Consider the following 18,620-nt stretch of genomic DNA (forward strand, 5'->3'; position numbering starts at 1 on the left):
GTGATGAATAGAAACGCCTGGAAGCACGTAAGTAAGCGCTTGTTGCCTGCTTCACGATGCGCTCTAACTGTCTTTTTATTTTGCAGGTACAAGTTCGGAGCGGCTGCAGGGTGCCGGAATACCCACTGGGTTAGATGTGGAAAGGAGTAATGGCACGTGAGTATTAAAGTTCCCCAATGTATTTAAGCGCACCTTGTTTTGTCTTTCAGATGCGGGATGCAGCGCCAAAGGCCTCCGGAGCGTGCGAAGAGTTGGTAAGCTTTTGTCTTTCAGATGCCGGAATGCAGTGTGAAGACCTCCGGATCGCACGAAGAGTAGGTAAGCCTTTGTCTTTCAGATGCCGGAATGCAGCGCGAGGCGTTGGTGACAGCCGATGGACCAGGTAAGTGAAGAGCTGTCACTGAAGACCGTAATGCTAACCTGTTCTTTCTTGTCTTTATAGGTGTTGCTGAAGACTGGATTCAGGATGGTAAGCCTTTTCCCTTAGGCCCAGGATCAGATGCAGAAGACACGATGAGCGTTCTGCTGCAGAGGATGCAGAATAACGCAAAGCAAGATTCATCCATCGGGTGTGGTTTAAATAGCCTCCTGTAGTGCTTAGGTGTCTCCTTCCACAGCCACGCCTAGGTAAGAAAAGAGTTCCTGCTTTCCAGAAGAGTTCCAGTGTTCTGAATCTAGGGAGTGGCTCCTGCCCCACCCAACAGGAAAAGTAGTTCCAAACAGAAGAGGATCAGAGGCTCAACTGGCAGGCAAGTAAGCAGCATGGTCTGCTGCAGGTAAGTCCACCCAAGCATTATGAGCCCGGCGCTTCCAGCGCTGGGACTGGGCATATTTATGAGCCTGGTGCCACTGGCGCCAGGACTGGGTCCAAAAGGTCCCAATTGGGACTGGTTGGCACTCGGAACCTGGGTTATGGATCTGCTTCCAAGGGAGTTGGGAAAACCCTGACCTTTTGGAAGCAGAGATCATGACACACACTCACTCTCTCTCACAGACTCTGACTCTCACACACACTCTCGCTCTCTCTCACACAGACGCTCGCTCTCTCTCTCAAGGACACTCGCTCGCTCTCTCTCTCAAGGACGCTCGCTCTCTCAAGGACACTCGCTCTCTCTCTCTCTCTCAAGGACACTCGCTCTCTCTCTCAAGGACACTCGCTCTCTCTCTCAAGGACACTCGCTCTCTCTCTCAAGAACACTCGCTCGCTCTCAAGGACACTCGCTCGCTCTCTCTCACACAGACACTTGCGCTCTCTCTCACACAGACACTTGCGCTCTCTCTCACACAGACACTTGCGCTCTCTCTCACACAGACACTTGCGCTCTCTCTCACACAGACACTTGCGCTCTCTCTCACACACACTTGCGCTCTCTCTCACACACACTTGCGCTCTCTCTCACACACACTTGCGCTCTCTCTCACACAGACACTTGCGCTCTCTCACACAGACACTCGCGCTCTCTCTCACACAGACACTCGCGCTCTCTCTCACACAGACACTCGCGGTCTCTCTCACACAGACACTTTGCGCTCTCTCTCACAGACACTCGCGCTCTCTCACACAGACACTCGCGCTTTCTCTCACACAGACACTCGCGCTTTCTCTCACACAGACACTCGCGCTTTCTCTCACACAGACACTCGCGCTTTCTCTCACACAGACACTCGCGCTTTCTCTCACAGACACTCGCGCTTTCTCTCACAGACACTCGCGCTTTCTCTCACAGACACTCGCGCTTTCTCTCACAGACACTCAGACGCTCGCTCTCTCTCACACACACAGACGCTCGCTCTCTCTCACAGACACTCGCTCGCTCTCTCTCTCACAGACACTCGCTCTCTCACATACACTCGCTCTCTCTCTCACGGACACTCGCGCTCTCTCTCTCTCACGGACACTCGCGCTCTCTCTCTCACGGACACTCTCTCTCTCTCGCGGACACTCGCGCTCTCTCGCTCTCTGACACCCGGGCGCGCTCTCTCTCGCTCTCTGACACCCGGGCGCGCGCTCTCTCGCTCTCTGACACCCGGGCGCGCACGCTCTCTCTCTCGCTCTCTGACACCCGGGTGCGCTCTCTCTCGCTCTGACTCTCTCGCTCACATTCTCTCCCTTCCCTCACTCCAACCCTCCCTCTCTTTCATCACACTCTCTCGCACACCCCGCCTCCCCATCCCCTGCAGATTCGCTGCTTCTAGTCTGCTGCTCTCTGGGTCGATTGTGGTCCCAAAGTATTGCTAGGATGCACTGCTGCCTTCAAGTCTGTGACACTCTTGTCTGGCTTTTGGTACTTCCTGCTATGGTCCACTGGCTTGGTGATCCTGAGAAACTGGTCTGCCTGGCCTTTTCTGTACTTTAATGTTGGCATGGATTTATCGTTATTCTTTGGACAACGTTGCTACCCTAGTGTAGGTCTGTATTCTTTTCAGTTAGCATAGAAGTGCTCTTTTGGGTAGAAATGTGCAACTTGTCAACTTTGCCGTCACTGCATGCTTAAGGTAACCCTTCTTGCTTGCAAATGTATTTGCCTTCCACTAAAATAGCATATTGTTTGTAAACTGCTTGCCTGTGATGTGTCTGGTCATTCCCCTGGTTTCACTAGTGTTGCATTATCCTGTCTCCAATATTGTGGTAGTGTAGGTTGAAGACCTTGAATGCTTTGGTATGTCCTCATGAAGAAAGGACAGTGGTGAGAAAGGAGGCAGAATGTAGTCTTGTTGCTTCAACAGTAATCATCCTCAAGTCCTTCTCTTTTTTGCGAGTCCTGATGCTTTCCCTCCCTCTCAGCGTGCTTTGTTTTCCATCTTTGCTATGCTACAACTAATGTGCAATAAGGGGAAAGTTCTATTTGAGGGAAGTGACTAAACAAATGTGCGTTTTTGAAGGGTCACGAAAGTTTAACCAGCCCCGCAGATAGGCGTGGTACCATACACTTTTTCTCCCTAAAAACGGGCAAATACTCAGCAAAAAACAGTAAAAATACTGCTAACAACAATGGCCAGTCTGTAGCCTGCCTTCACTCATGCACATCCACTGATAGGTTCAGATCTATGGTACCAACAGAACAGGCGCGTAGGAAGAAGCTCCAACATTATTGCTGCCTTAGCTTAAGATGAACTTTAAGTTGAAAATTCACCTCTTTGCTTCATTTGTTCAAAAAATACTGTTAGGGATCAGAAATGAGGTAAACACAAAGTTGTCATATTTTCAACTACAGACCTTTTATTAACTTAGAGGTTGTATAAAGGCCTTTCTACCGCTATGCTTGCTAACGAGGATTTCCCTGCCTAGGAAACCAAAGCTAAAGATAAGCCTGTGTCAGTCCTTGTGTCCAAACTATATCTGTCACTCAGAATTAAACAATCAAAGGTGCAAAGTAAATGTTTTGAATTTTGCTTAATAAAAAGTGTCTAGAAATCAAGTGTGAAAATTCACCAAATCTTTGAATCCAGGAGGCGTTCCCTTCCCATGGATTACTTCAGGTAGGATGACCAAAGTGTTCTTTAAAGTCTAAATCTTTAAGAATAGCTGGAAAGTCTCTGTCATGAAGCACTTCTTAAGATTGGCGAAAGTGTCTTTTCCCCAAACAATGATTCCTCAGAAATAGTATAAATGTCTTTTCCCACAACACTGTTTGAATGATCGCAAAAGAAGTCTTTTCAATTGAGCAGGGATAGCTCAGGGGCAAATTATTTGTCTTTGAAGCACAACAACACATTGCAACAGAAGTTTAAATCCCGATCCCACACATAGAAACCAATCTCTGGTATTAAGCGAGGTATAAAAGAAAAATGATAATTATTATAATTTTATTGTATGGAAGGAAAATGTCTATTTTTCACAACTACTTCATAAATGATAGGATGGCTAAATGTCTTTCTTTCACATTACATTTCCAAGGCTGGTTTCCTGGTGTTTTTCCCTGCCAGAAATTCTTCCTTTAACTCTTCAGATCTCCTTGTATACTCTCCTGGAATGTATCTTTCAATATGTTGCTTTCTCTCATAATGTTTATGGATTACCTGGTATACTCTCAGCCAGGAATCCCTCCTTCTGGAATGTACAGATCCCCTATTGTACTGCCCCTGCCAGGTATCTTTCTCCAAAAAGAGTTCACTGCCTGATATGCTTTGTTTACCAGGTCTTTACAATGTTCCCTTTCTAAGTATAACATTTTCACTCCTTCACTGCTTATACCTCTTTTACTTCAGGTACTACTTGTTGCAACTTCTCCCACATTCTCATCTCATATATGGAGATTTGTTCAAGTTCTTTCTGTTAACCTCTTCATTAACATCCCTTAGCTTGTGGGATTGCTTGTTCCAAATTTCACCAAATTGATATTTCATATAAGGAGACTTGTACAGTCTGTGCCTTTCCAAGCTATTTGGTCCGTTTCAAAAATGATTATTCAGTTGTTAGTTAGTTTGCAGACACGTCCCGGGACCACCAACCTCCTTGGGTCGACTCGCCAGTGTAATGTGTGGCTACAGTGAAGTTCTTTCTATGGGAAGACTTCCCCAGTCATACAGACCCCCTTTTGGTTTCCATGTCCGCTTCCCATCTCACTGAGCCAGCACAACAAGATTGCATCTCTTATAGCCTTGCAGCGGCTTTCTACCTTGCAGTGGGTCTCCCGCTGCTCTGTTGCCCATCTCCCGTTCCTCTGTTGAAGCAGGCCTCCAGGCGGTTGCTTGCAAGCGCTTCGCTCTCCCAGCACAGCTTGCATATGTGGTTTTTCTTCTGCTGTGGGTCACGCATCGCCTGCTCTGCAGCTCTCTTCTCCTTTCCTCCATTGGATTTCCCCATCAGGTTTAAATGCCCTGCGCAGATAATTACTAGCATGACAACTAGTGCGCATGTTGATTTTGATCTTTTTCATTCCACATTGACTCCTTCCTTGCCTCAGTACTTGAGGCTTTATGGGAGTTGGAGTCCATAGGAGTTTCAAACCTTTCCAAGTTATATTGCCTTATATCTGGTTTTAAATCACAAACCTTAGAGAAGAAGATATGTTAGGGATAATTTTCAATTTCTGTGCTAATTCCCTTTAACCTGAGACACCCAGCACTTTTGCTCACCCATTCTTTTTCTCTGACTGGGATTTTTATTTGTTCTGTTGTATGGAGTTTGGGAAACTTGTTTAATACAGGAATCTTCTTTTTGCTTTGTGACACCCAGCACCTTATGTGCAGTGTCACTGAAAGACCCTTGGACTTCTCTTAATGTTTAAATACATTTTCTTGTGGGAACTAAAGTTCCCAAGAATAGTAGGATCATTTTTATCTCACCTTTTCTTTTGTGTCTCTAGCACACACCACCATATATAGGATGCTGGGGGTTACATTATAACTCCTTCTCCCACTCCTCATGTAACTTTTTGTTACAATTGACTTCATTAAATGGCTGGTGATAGTGGTTACTTATTACTACCTTCTGTGCAAGTTACTAGCAGGCTGATTTCTCAACTGCAGTACAGCACCCATGGGTGACCATTTTCTTTAAATGACCCTGGTCGTCTTTTATCACCATTTCTAGTTTGTCAGTTCCTTCTGGGCATTTAATCTATCCTTTAGAATAGATTTGAGTCCTTTGTTAGTTTTGCCTTTGGCAGGCATCAGTCTCCTGAAGCCCACCCAGGCTCCAGTATGTTTGGGAAGGCAGGAAGCGAGGGAGGAGCCCAAACCTTCACTGTCTATTGTCATTGTCTGTAGGTATGCCTGGCTGAAACCAGTTCTAACTGGGCGGCTGGCTGTCCCAAAGGAGAGCCAACCCCCAGGTGATTGACAGCTCTGTGTGTGTGAATGACTGGGATCAAGTTAGAAGGCGAGGATTTATTTCACTACAGACAGTCGACCACTGGAACGAGGAATCCAAAGCAGCAGCACCTTCCAGGATCGCAAAAGCACCGGTGAAGCCCTGCAGATGTGCTGACCCTGTTTTTCACATCGACGGGGAAGACCCGCCAAGGACGACTTCCTCCCTTAGACTGGTGGGGCTAACTAGCCTCAAGACCGTCTTCATCTTGGGACATCCCCCCCGAGTTGCTGTGACTTTTTTTATTTTATTTTTTTAAACATCTTTTTTATTAATTTCAGCATATATATAAGAAAAAGAAAAACAAGCACAACATCAAAAAACAAAAGACAACACTAACAAAATTTCCCTCCCCCCCCTCAACCCCACCCTCAACTCCCCAAAACCCCTCCGGTCGTAGCGAAAGCGAGCTCTACAGTTCGGAAACCTCCAGCATTCTCATCCACAGGTGATGTCCAATAACTTCAGTCTTTGGGGGCACCATTGTTCCATAAACTCCCCTTTCAAGTAGTCCAGCATCTCGCCCCAGTCCGCTGCGAAACTTGTCAACTTCCCCTCCCCCGCGTATGTTGCCCATTCCAGCGATAGAATTTCCCACATTTTCCTGATCCAGTCCTGCTCCGCGGGAGCCTCCGAGCTCTTCCAGTTCCGAGCAATTAGACCCATTGCCGCCAGGATAGAGACCACTCGTGCTTTGCATTTCCCCCGACTGCACTCCCTCCCCCTCCGCACCAATCTTCCCTAGCAATATTTCCCGAGGGTCTTGGCCGTCTCCCCCCCCCCCCCGAGGTTGCAGATTGGGCACGCGCCATGTCACACCAAAAAGGCCTAATGCGCAGGCAGTCCCACCATATATGTGCTGCTGTGCCCACCCCCCCACATCCCCTCCAGCAGGCATCTGAGACTGTAGGATACATTGCGCGGAGCTGGCCGGGGGTATAGTGCGAACCAAAGATATACTTATACCAAGCTTCCTGTAATTGAGACGCCCTAGCAACTTTTGGGATCAGCCTCCACAATGCCTCCCAGTCTCCCCATGCCATCTCCGTCCCCCCATCCGCTCCCAGCTCTTCATGTACGGCCAAGTAACCCTCGGGGTCGTGCTCTCCAGCAGTTTCTACAAGTCCAATATAAGACCTCTAGAACCGTTATGGGTAGTGAGAAAGCGCTCGAACTGTGTCAAATCACGCGTTGCTGCTTCCCTAACTTCCGCTGACATGACACAATGTCTAATCTGGAAGTACCTAAGTCTTTCCCCCTCACCTACCCCGAATTGTGACTTACATTCCTCAAAAGTTTTTACTCCCTGGACGGAGAACATATCCCTAAGGGTCCTACACCCCCCTTCCTCCCAGCTCCGGAACGCTCCCCTCTCCAGTCCAGGCGAGAAATCCCTGTTGTTAAAGAGCGGCGGGGACGGGAAAGACGAAATCCCTCTTCTCTCCACTGCCCTGTCCCATGTATCCACCAAACCCTTCGTGATATCGCTCAGATATATATGTGGTGGCCGCAGCCTCCGGGGGAGCCACAAGACTTCACCCAGGTGGTGCCGAGCAACCGCTCTATCCATTTTCACCCAATGCTTGTCATAACTCACTGCAAACCATTCCCTGATCACCTGGAGAAGCGCCGCCTCGTGGTATCGCCTGAAATCCGGTAGGCCGAAGCCCCCGCGTCCCCTAGACGCCGTGAGAAGGCGCCACGAGAGGCGCAGCCTCTTCCCATTCCAAATAAACTGCCTAGCCACCCGGTCCAATTCCTTAAAAAAGCCCCCAGGGACAGACAGAGGGATTGCCTGAAACATGTAGAGTATGCAGGGGAGGATCACCATTTTCAATACCGCCCCCCTCCCGAGCCACGAGATCCCCAGATTGCCCCATCTAGTCATGTCCTTTTTGATCGCCTTTAACATGAGAGGGTAATTCGCACCATACCAGCCACCAAGGGAGGGAGTCACCTGCACCCCCAGGTATCGTAGTCCACCCGGGCTCCACTTGAATGGAGAGATAGCCTTCAGTACCCTGCTCTCTTCCTCCCAAGGGACAGGTTCATCAACTCAGACTTTTGCCTGTTGATCCGCAGGCCCGACACCTCCCCAGAAGCCGTCAGCAGATCCATGCATGCCCTGACGGATTCCTTCGGGTGCGTCAACATAAGAAGCATATCGTCCGCGGAGGCCGCAACCTTATGCTGGTATCCCCCAAAAGCTATGCCCTGAATCCCATCTGCCTCTCTTATAGCTATTAACAGAGGTTCCAGGTAAATAGCATAAAGCAGCGGGGACAAGGGACACCCCTGCTTAGTTCCCCGTCGCAGGCTAATTGAATGTGATACCTCCCCATTCACTAGGATCCGTGAGCTAGGGTTCTTGTAGTTTGCCGCCACCCTATTAATGAATTTTGCTCCGAGGCCCATTGTTTCCATAACCTGAAACAAGAACGACCACTTCACCCGATCAAACGCTTTTTCGGCGTCGAGCGCCAATAAGATCGCCAGAGTGGTCGTCTTCCGTGCTTTCTCAACAACGTGGGCTACCCTCCTGATGTTGTCAGCCGTCTGCCTCCCGGCCACAAACCCTGTCTGATCTTGGTGTACCAATGTTGGCAGATACTTTTCCAGCCGACTAGCTAGTATTTTAGTGTATATTTTTGCCTCCGTATTTATGAGGGCTATAGGCCGATAAGATGGTCCTTCCCTGTCTTGTGTATAAGCGTTATTTTATCCTCTTCCATCGATGGGGTTATCCCGCCTCTAAGCTCGAATGAGTTAAATAATTGCATTAAGTGTGGGACCAGCAGGTGGGAGTATGCCTTATAAAAAGATGCGGGGTAGCCGTGCGGGCCTGGAGCTTTCCCCCGAGGGAGAGCCGCTATAGTGGCTCTGACCTCGTCCTCCGTGATGTCTCTGCCTAACTCACACCCCTTGTCCCTGGATAGTCTCGGGAGAGGAAGAGCCCCAATAAAATCCCTTTGCGGACCTGGCGATACATCCTGCGAGGAGTATAGTTCCCCGCAGAACTCCGCCAACCGCCTCTTAATCTCTTCCGTCCGGGTGAGCCTTGCCCCATTCTTGTCCTTTAGAGCCACAATAACATTCCGCTCTCTATCCCCCCTTAATAGACGTGCCAAGAGTGAGTCCGCCTTGTCGGCCTTAACATAACATTTTTGTCTGACTCTCAGCATGGCCGCCTCTGCCTTCTTAGTCGTAAGTATTCTCAGCTGGCCCTCCGCCGCCCTATACTCCTTGAAAACTCTTTTAGTGGGGTTCCCCTCCAATCGTACTCTGGCAGCCTCAAGCTCACTCTCCAACTGCGTTTCCAACCCTCTTAGTAACTTGTTCCTTCCCGCCTGACGAGCAATCAGTTCCCCCCTCAAAGTCGCCTTGAAAGCGTCCCACCTAGTTTCTAAGCTAGTGTCCACGCTGTTGTTCCGCATAAAGAAATCTCAAATCTTACCATCGATTTCCTCCCTCATCGCCTGATCCCTCAGGAGCGTCTCTGGGAATTTCCAGCTCCACACGCCCTACCTACGCCCCTCCAACCGGAGTTCCATGTGGACAACTTTATGATCGGCGATCCCCATGGGGCCCACCTCTACTGATTTCACCCCTCCAAACAGATTTCCCGACACCCAGATGTAATCGATTCGCGATTGGGTTCTATGCACTTCTGAGACAAAGGTGAATCCCTCCTGCTCACCCCTTAGGGCCCTCCACACATCTCTCAAGCCTGCCTCCTCCCACCGTTCTTTTAAGCGGGGAGAGGCCACCGCTCCTCCTCTACCACTCCCCCGCATCGTGCGGTCACCCCTCCTGTCCCAGGCCAAGTTGAGGTCACCCATCAAAACCATCTGTCCTCTAGCGAATCCCTGCAGGATACCCAAGGTCTCTTGGAGGAATTGATCCTGGCCCATATTTGGGCCATACACCGAGGCTACCGTGAGCGGAGTGCCCCTATATTCGCCCCTGACCATGAGGAACCTGCCATTCTTATTCCGCAGGGTACCGTTCACACGAAAGTCCATCCCCCTCCCAAAGGCCAGGGCCACCCCCCCCTCTCTTCGTGGGACCCGATGCGAACAATATCTGCGAGTAGCCCCTCAACCGCAGGCGATGCTGGTCTTTTCGCAGAAGATGAGTCTCCTGGATCGCCAGAACATCTGGCTTCTGAGCCCTAGTAAACTGCTCTAGTTTTGTACGCTTGAGCAGGGAGTTCAAGCCCCTGACGTTATGCGTCAACCACTTGAATACAAAGATGGAAAATCACGCAAGCCTCCTGACCTAGCCCTGCCGGCTGCACCCAATCCCCTCGTATCCCCCACTTGTCCTTTCCCTTGCCGACTACTTGGGAACCTCCGATACCCCCTTGCCCCGCGCCTCGCTCCCCTGGAATCCAAACCTACCCACTGAACGCTACGACCCCCATCCTCCCCCCCCCCCCCTTCCTATTCTCACCCCGAACCCCCAACTTTGGGTGGGAATCCCCCCCGCCACCCTCCCTTCCCACACCCCATCTCCCCAGAGCAGCCGCTTCCCATGCCCCCCCCTACCGGGCGACATCGCCCTTCCTGATCCCAATCTGTTGCACCCCCGCCCCCCCTTGCCCAATTCTTACCTTTACGGGTCCACCACCCCGCGCCCCTCAAGCTGTAGCACATAACACTCCCCTTATCGTCATTGCCCACTCTACCCAGGTGCCTTCTCGCCCTCCCTGGATGATCTACCACCCCCTCGCGTTCCCTTCCGCCTGTCAGCCCCCACCGTTGACCATTCCCAAACCTTCTGCCGCGACCTGCCACTTGCCACCGGGCCCCCACCTCCGGAAAGTCCCCCCTCCAAGTCAATCTGCAACACATCTGCCCCCTCCTGAACAGAAGTTACCCGTTTCTGGTGGCCCTCCCAGTCAAACACAAGGCCAAATGGAAACGTCCACTTGTATCTCACTCCGCACTCATTCAATACCTTCAGCACCGGCGCCATCTGTCTCCTTTTTATCAAGGTGATACTTGCCAGGTCTTGAAATAACGCAACTTGATGGCCTTTGAACACAATTGGCTCCTTTTTCCTTGCAGCCTGGAGGACTGCCTCTTTCTAAGCATATCTGGAGAAGGCAGCTAGAACGTCCCTCGGCCTCGAGGAGGAACCCCTGGGGAGCCCGCCCACTCTGTGAACACGATCCAGCTCAATGCTACTCGGGGGAGTCTCCCCCAGGATCTCTGCGAAGAGGCTCTGTATTTCTAGTTTGAGGTCTGTGTCCAATACCGACTCCGGGAGTGATTTCACCCGTGTGTTAATCCTTCGTGATCTATTCTCAAAGTCTTCCATCTGTACCTCCAGGTTGCGGGTAGCCACATCTAGGCGCTCTATGGCCTCGCTATTAGCAGTCGTATCCTTCTCTGCCTCCTGGAGCCCCTTTTCCAGAAGGTCAGTCCTTTCACCAAGTTGCCTTAGGTCCCGCTTAATTTCCCCCAGTGCGTCGTTTAAGTCAGCCTGCATGAGCTGGAACTGCTCCTGGAATATCTTAGCCAGGCTGGAGTGAAGGGCCTGGATCTCACCCACCAAGTCCTGCCTGTTGACCGGAGATTGGGTCCGCTCTACCCTCGCTGAACCCGTCCATCCAGACCTACGATGCTGCCCTCCAAGTCGTCACCCCTCTCCTGCGTAGACCACAAGGTGCGGAGGGTGCTTTGCGGGTCCCGCTGGTCCTGGGGCGGTTTGCTCCCTTTACCCTTGCTCCGTGCCGCCATCTCTCCAGCTGTCCACACACACCAGAGTGGTATCCGGCCCCCGATTTCCCCCCCCCCACAGATCTTCTCCTTACACGACTGCCTCCCCCTGCTTACTGTACAGGGGACCGCCTGACCTGTCGCCCCACAGAGAGGCCGCCAGACTTATTTCCCCGTGCTGTTGGTGTGCGGCGTGCTCTGGGGTCTTCCTCTTCTGCGGGCCCCCCACTTGTTGCCTCCGGAGCAAGGGGTAGCCTCTGGTTCCCGCCACAGGCGCAGTGCGGGGGAGGGCCCTCCCGCCAGGAGCACTCCTCAATTGTATCTTCCGAGGGGCATCGGGGTATATATGTGGGAAAAAAAAAGGGGGGGGGGAGGAGGGATCCGGGCTCCAGCACTCCCCATGTCCCCGCTCCTGCCGCCGATCCTCAGTACTCCAGGGGGGGGGGGGCGCCCTGACCAAAGCCGCAGCGCCCCTCAACCACCGGCGCCACAGCCGCCAGCCTCCACTCTCCTCTGATTCCCGCCACAGGTCCCCGCTCCTGCCGCCGATCCTCAGCGCTCCAAAGAAGGGGGGGCGGCCAGGGTGACCCCTGCCTCAGTTCTCTCCCGAAACTCCGGGGGGTCGCTTGTTCTGTCCTGAGGCCCCCCCCAGGGGACCCCGACTCCCCGCAGCATCCGCCGCAAGCGTTCCTCCCCAGCCGGCGGCCGAACCCGCTCCGCCAACTTGGGGTTAGCTATGGCCTCCTCCTCTTAAGTAGCCGCTGACGCAGCGGACGCCTGTCCAGAGCCACGGCGCCCCCCGACCACCGGCGCCGCAGCCGCTGGCCTCCACTCTCCTCCTGGTCGCGGCCCACAGGCCGAACTCCCCCAACCAGGCAACACCCGGCCGAGGGAGCCGAGCACCCGCCAGGCGCTCTGATCCCAGGGGCTCCTCCACCGACGGCGGGCCCGCGGCAGCAGCGCAGGCCGGATCCGATCGGAGCTCGCGGCAGCAGCGCAGGCTGGATCCGATCAGAGCTTGCGCCGTCCTCTTCCCTGTACTCTTCCAGGCGCCTCGCACCACGGACGTGCCCGGGGGTCTCCTCCAAGCCCTAGGCAGATCCAACTTGCGGCGGGGTGGTGGACCGCACGAAGTTCACCTCGGGAAGCCGGAGAGCGCGGCTGATACGACTACCTCCTATCAGCCGCCATCTTGGAATCCGCTGTGACTTTTTTGAGCTGCAGAATCCCAATACCTGGGGTATCTGGACCATCAAGTGCATCGTCCAGAGTTCAGGACCGAGAAACCTAGGAGAATCCGACCAGCAATATTAATTTCTTCTTGGCGCTATGAAAAAGGTGCCAAAACCACAAAGAGCCGCTGGAGTGAGCTGAATCCATTGGTGCCGCAGAGGTCCCCCCCCCTTTCGTCACCATGACTTAGGAACAGGAATCTGGGTCTGCAACGTTGGATCTAGAAGGAAGCCAGCTACAATTTCTTCTTCACTTTCAAGGTACTGTGGGGCTTGGGTTGTAATTGCATTGTGCCATTTGCGGTGCTTCATGGCTTGCAAATTGTTGCTTTCTTCAAATAAGAGTTGACCTCCGCTCCTTTGTGCAGGCCTTGTAGCTTGTGCACTATCAGGTAGGCTCCCCTTGAGCTCCTGTGTTTCTTCAAGAACCACTGACTGGTTAACTTTTTTCCTCTGAAGATCTTCATCCAAACTGGTACTGTCCATTTGACTTTGGCTGTCCTGGTTTCCCAACGGTCCATCTTCTGATCTTATTGGCTTTGGCAATGCTGGTTTTCCATAGTTTTTAATTGTGAACACTTTTATTGCTAGGAAACATACTGCCTATATCCCTCTGGGAGAGTGTATTTGTTAACCGTTGCTAAAGTGTGTTCTGCCTAACACTCCCTAACGTTGAAACTTTCCCTCCCAGCTCAATTTTGTAAAGGTGATCTGTAAGTGATATAAGTGCTGATACTGACCTTAATTGACGTCCCTCTGTGTGCTGGATATATAAAGCATAGAAAAAGTTACTCACCTGCATTATTGTTTCCTATATGAATTGACTCGCTTTCACATTGAATGTTATTGTTGATGCATTTTAGATTTGCTTGTGTGCCGTGTGTGTGTGTGTGTGTGTGTGTGTGTATATATATATATATATATATATATATATATATATATATATATATTTTAATATAACTGTAAGTGTTTACTTGCAAACCTGTGTGAACTGATTTCACTGTACTATTCTACAGCTCACATGGCTCCCTCCTAAAATAAGCGTGGCTGCTCAGCCACTCTACCGACTTGTGTAGTCCAGGCCTATATTAAGAATTTGGTCCCTAATACCAAGTCTTCTAAAGTCCCACACCAGTTGGACTTTAGAAAGACTTGCCCAACATTCTGTTTAGGAAGTCTGACAAGAAGGCGTTTTAGGGTTTTAGAAATGGAGAGGTTTGAATAATAACATCCCTTCAGGAACTCTGGAATTATAGGGTCTTGACAGAGAAGGGGAGAATACTGCATTTCTCCTAATGGAGCCACCACATCTCCCCAACAGCCAGCTCATCTCCTCCCATGTGATCCTCCCTCTTAATACCACCCCCAAGGTCAGGTAGCGGCTGCCTTCCCCTGGCCACATGGGAGAAGACTTTAGGTTGAGGTTCAGTGATGACTCCATAAAATTCATCACATTACTCACTTTAGCAATTAATTGTATTCCCTTTTACTCCCCACATCAGAAATATGGAGTCAAATACTTCAATATATTATCTGGAACCCTGTGGTTCACGGTCTCTTGTCCACTGACCTTCACCTCTGATGAGAGAGGCTGTGTGTGAGATTGCTGGTAACTAATTAATCTTCCTTTGGTTGGATGCTGTTGAGATTGTAGTATTGCACTGCCGATTTGTTGCTTTGGAATTTTGCAATTGATATGTTTCTTGAAATGTGCCCCCTTTCTTTAGAACACATTATTAGTTGCTCTTAATTAACAACCAGCTACACTCCGACAGATTTAACGAAACAAAAAACATACTTTTGTCAGGTATGGCTAACCTAGTCCTGTTTTCCAGGTCCAGAGATTTGGCTGGAGTATGCCCAGTATTCCATTGGGGGAATGGGTGAGAACGAAGGTATTGCAAAGGTTCGTTCAGTGTTTGAACGAGCAATAACGGCTTGCGGATTGCATATGACAAAAGGATCAACCATATGGGATGCCTACCGCGAGTTTGAGAATGCAATCTTAGCAACACTTCAGGTAAAGTTTCAAGATATCACAATTTTGTAAAAAGAATTCTCATTACTTTTATATAATTTCTCAAGATGTTGACCATAATCGCTGCTTCTACTAGTGCCCTGATTCTGGTCTGAAATCCTGTTTTTTAGGGCTACAGGTGGCTGTTTGGTTTGTATAAAACAATTGGGAATGCTTTTCTACTGCAAATTACAATCTCTGTTCCTCGCTTTTTCTGCCTCCACTCAAACACTTCTTCCTTCATGGTCAGATACATGACCTAGTTGGCCGTACCACTTACCTGCACTTAAAAACGTCTAATGCTGATTGTTCTTAATCTATGCAAGTCCACCCATGTATTGTCCCTGGTGACTATTCTATTTTCTCCCCACAACAACCTGGTCAGGATGTCACTGAAACTCACCCTATTGTAAGTATTTTGCTGCTTCTCGTTAGCACATATCCTATCTAGAGCATTGTTCTGAGAGGCAGTTAATCTTCCAATCTCTATGCTCACGGCCAACAGTTTTTTTTTCCACCAAGGCCAGCAGAGATTCCGCAGATTGTAATTCATACTGAGCTATTCCTCTATTCAATTCAGGCGCTAATGTCTAGCGAGATATCTGGAGTGGGTGCTATCCTGTCTAATACATCTGTATCAGACTGCTTTTATACTCAGCAGGCATTCTAATGACAATATGAGCCCAGATGCCTCCGGGCCGGGTGCGCTATATAAATAAACGAAATACGAATACAAATGCTGGTTCTCTTTAGTCGGGCTGACCCAGGTGATCTAGTGTTATCCCTCAAATGCCCAAAAAACATTTGCTAAGGTTGGCTGGGACTATATGTTCGAGGTTCTGCGGAAATTCGGCATTGAGGGGTACTTATTGACACAGGCATTGGTGGTAACCAGAGCTATACGCCTGTTCCATTTTCATCGCTCTTGTCAGGGGGTGCCATCTGTCACCTCTGCTGTATGCTCTAGCTATTGAGCCTCTGGCTATGAAGTTCAGAATGGATACTGATCTGGGCGGTATCGTTTGCACCGCGGTCGAACATCGTATTTCATTGTATGCTTATGATTTTCTGCTTTATATCTGCCAATCTGGGCAGATCTCACCTGAGTCTCTGAATCGCTTTCACTGGTCGAAGCGTCGGATGCAGAGAATTCAGCGATGGTTTCTTCAGGTGTTCATTCTTCTTGAAGACGTAGGGTCTGTTCTGGGAATACGCCACTGTCGTCTGATGTACCACAAAGACAAAAGTGATGTTTCCTCTGCCCCACCCCAGGTTTTGGGGGAAAAAGCCAATGGCATAAAAAAAACAGCGGTAAGTAAGGTCCCAATAATGGTCAGATGGATGGTATTCCTTGAATGTAAGGAAGACACTCCTTGGAAGTCTAATGATAGTACTGAGGAGTGAGAATTTCAAGGATAGTAGAACAGGGAAGGAAATAATAGTAGAGAAAGAAACAAAAAAACTAGGAAGAAAAGGAGGAATCCAAAGGCTGTGTAAAGAGCCAACAGAAAAACATGCGAGTGTTCAGTGGCAAAGAATATAAGGAGCCGAGGAGATGTCAACTGCGCCAGAACGCTCATAAGAACACCAAGAAAAGAACAACACAGGCGATAGAACAGGAGGCTCCTTGGTCTGTAGCCCTGGCAGTAATGAGGAGCTCTAAGGGACTGGACCCTAATGGGGGTGTGAGAGGAAGGGAGCGAGAAAAAATACACACAAAAGGGAGGTACCGGACTGGAAACTAGGAAGAGTAGTAAGGATCGCAAGGCAAACTGGGGTAGCGTGTACTTCAGAATGCACTAAAGTTGCAATGTGCAGGGGGGCGTGGCCAGTAGGGAAGATGAGGAAGTCAGGGCGCGAAAGACTGGACAGCACTGATGAGCGTGGCGGCACATCAATGGTGGCTCCTCCACCGGCTCCACAACTTCCATGCCGGGCCTGTTATGACAACATCACTGAATGGCCTATGAATCTTACGCGAATTTGGAATATAATGCAGGAATTTGGCCCGCTCACGGGCTACAAAATAAAGGATGACAAGTCAGAGGTGCTGCCACTGAGGACTGATCTTTCCTGAGATCCAGGCGTTGTTGCTCTGTTTAAGCTGCAGATGCAGCTATTCGGTATCTCGGAGTGAGGGCGAGTGCCCAGATTGATGGCCTCGGTACTTCTCATCCTACTCCTCATTCGCCAGGGGTGTCGCGATCCTGATCGACAGAAGAACTAATTTCAGCTTTATCGAGTTAAAGAAAGACACTGAGGGGAGGGCCCTAATGGTGAAGGGGATAATCGCAGGAAAAGAGGTGGTGGTGGTGAACTCATACGCACCGAACACAGATGGACCTGATAATTTCAACTGGTTAATGTCCCACTTGGACGCGACCAACGCGACGACTGTGGTGTGGGGTGCAGACCTCAATACCACACTTGATCCCAGGCTCGACAGGTCCCATAACACATCGGGAGTCCCATCCAAGGCCAGCACTCAGGTTCGAGAGATTTGTCAGGCCTTCAATCTATCTGATATGTGGAGAAGACACAACCGGGACAGCAGGGACTACACCTTCCGATCAGCGGTACACAACACCAGTTCCAGAATCGATTGTATCCTGGCATCCTCCCGTAGCCCTTTCAGATGGGGAGCGTGCCATATCCTGCCAAGGTCCTACTCCGACCATTCGATGGTTGTACTGGAGGCCACCCTGGCGGGCGTAACAGTGCCTGGCCTCAACTGGAGATTCAAGCCCAGTTCACTCACGGACACCGTATTTGCTACAGAACTACGTAACGAGATAGTCTCTTTCCTGGAGATCAACCAAGACTCTGTCGACTCCGCATGCACCATCTGGGAAACACTCAAGTGCTACATACAAGGAATTTGTCTGACTAAAGAAAATGGCTTGTTGAAATTGATCCGAGGCGAATTATCCAACAAAGAGCGTCGTTTGAAAGAACTAGAACGAAACCTCTCCAATGCTCCAGACCCACGCACCCAAGCCGAGCTCAAAAAAGAACTCTTGGGGTTCAGGGAGACGGCGGACCGCAAACTGAAGCTCCTGGGCCGCAGGCAACAGATCAGGCAATACGGAAAGGGGCAAAAACCAGGTGCACTGCTGGCCAGGCTACTAACCATAGACAAAGTCCCACCCCGCATTGAATGTATCGCAGATGCGCAAGGCCAGAGGGTTTACACGGAGGAGGAGATCTCCAGTGTTTTCCGAGACTTCTATCAAAACCTGTACAGTTCAAAAGGAGCATCAGATCCCGTAGCGATACAAGAGTACCTTAATGACACGGAACTGTACTGGGTGAGCCAGGACCTGCGCGAACCCTTGAACGCGCCCATATCGCTCGAAGAAATTCAGACAGCAATCAAATCCCTGCCTAACACCAAGGCCCCCGGTCCCGATGGACTCAATGGCGAGTTTTACAAAGCACACGTGGAGGTGGTGGCCCCCCTTCTTCTACAAGTCTACGAGGAGGAGGCGGTGGAGCGGGGGACGCTCCCTCCCACGATGCGCGAGGCTAACGTAATGATGTTGCACAAAGCTGGAAAGCCTACAGAGAACTGCGCTTCGTACAGGCCGATCTCATTGATCAACTTAGACAACAAAATCCTAGCTAAAATCCTGGCAACCAGATTGCTCCCCTTGATGCCGGCATTGGTGCTGGGTGACCAGGCCGGGTTCATCCCGGGGCGAAGTACAACATACGGCATCAGGAGACTGTTTGGCGTCATTGAGGCCCTGGACCTGACGCAGCAGGCAATAGCGGTATTATTGGATGCCGAGAAGGCGTTTGACTCAGTCGAGTGGCCCTTCATGTTCGCAACA

At 50.4% G+C, this 18,620-nt stretch overlaps 1 protein-coding gene across 1 annotated transcript in view; it reads left to right on the forward strand.

The window, feature by feature from the left end:
- Positions 1 to 18,620, forward strand: part of SART3 (spliceosome associated factor 3, U4/U6 recycling protein) — a 559,753-nt gene that overhangs the window by 121,503 nt on the left and 419,630 nt on the right. Inside the window, exon 4 of the mRNA XM_069619464.1 lies at positions 14,606 to 14,790. Within this exon, the coding sequence (XP_069475565.1) occupies positions 14,606 to 14,790 (185 nt within the window). The remainder of the gene's footprint in view (positions 1 to 14,605; positions 14,791 to 18,620) is intronic.

Source organism: Ambystoma mexicanum, chromosome 10 (genome assembly GCF_040938575.1).
Source record: "Ambystoma mexicanum isolate Mex_15411 chromosome 10, UKY_AmexF1_1, whole genome shotgun sequence".
Classification (NCBI taxonomy): Eukaryota; Metazoa; Chordata; class Amphibia; order Caudata; family Ambystomatidae; genus Ambystoma; species Ambystoma mexicanum.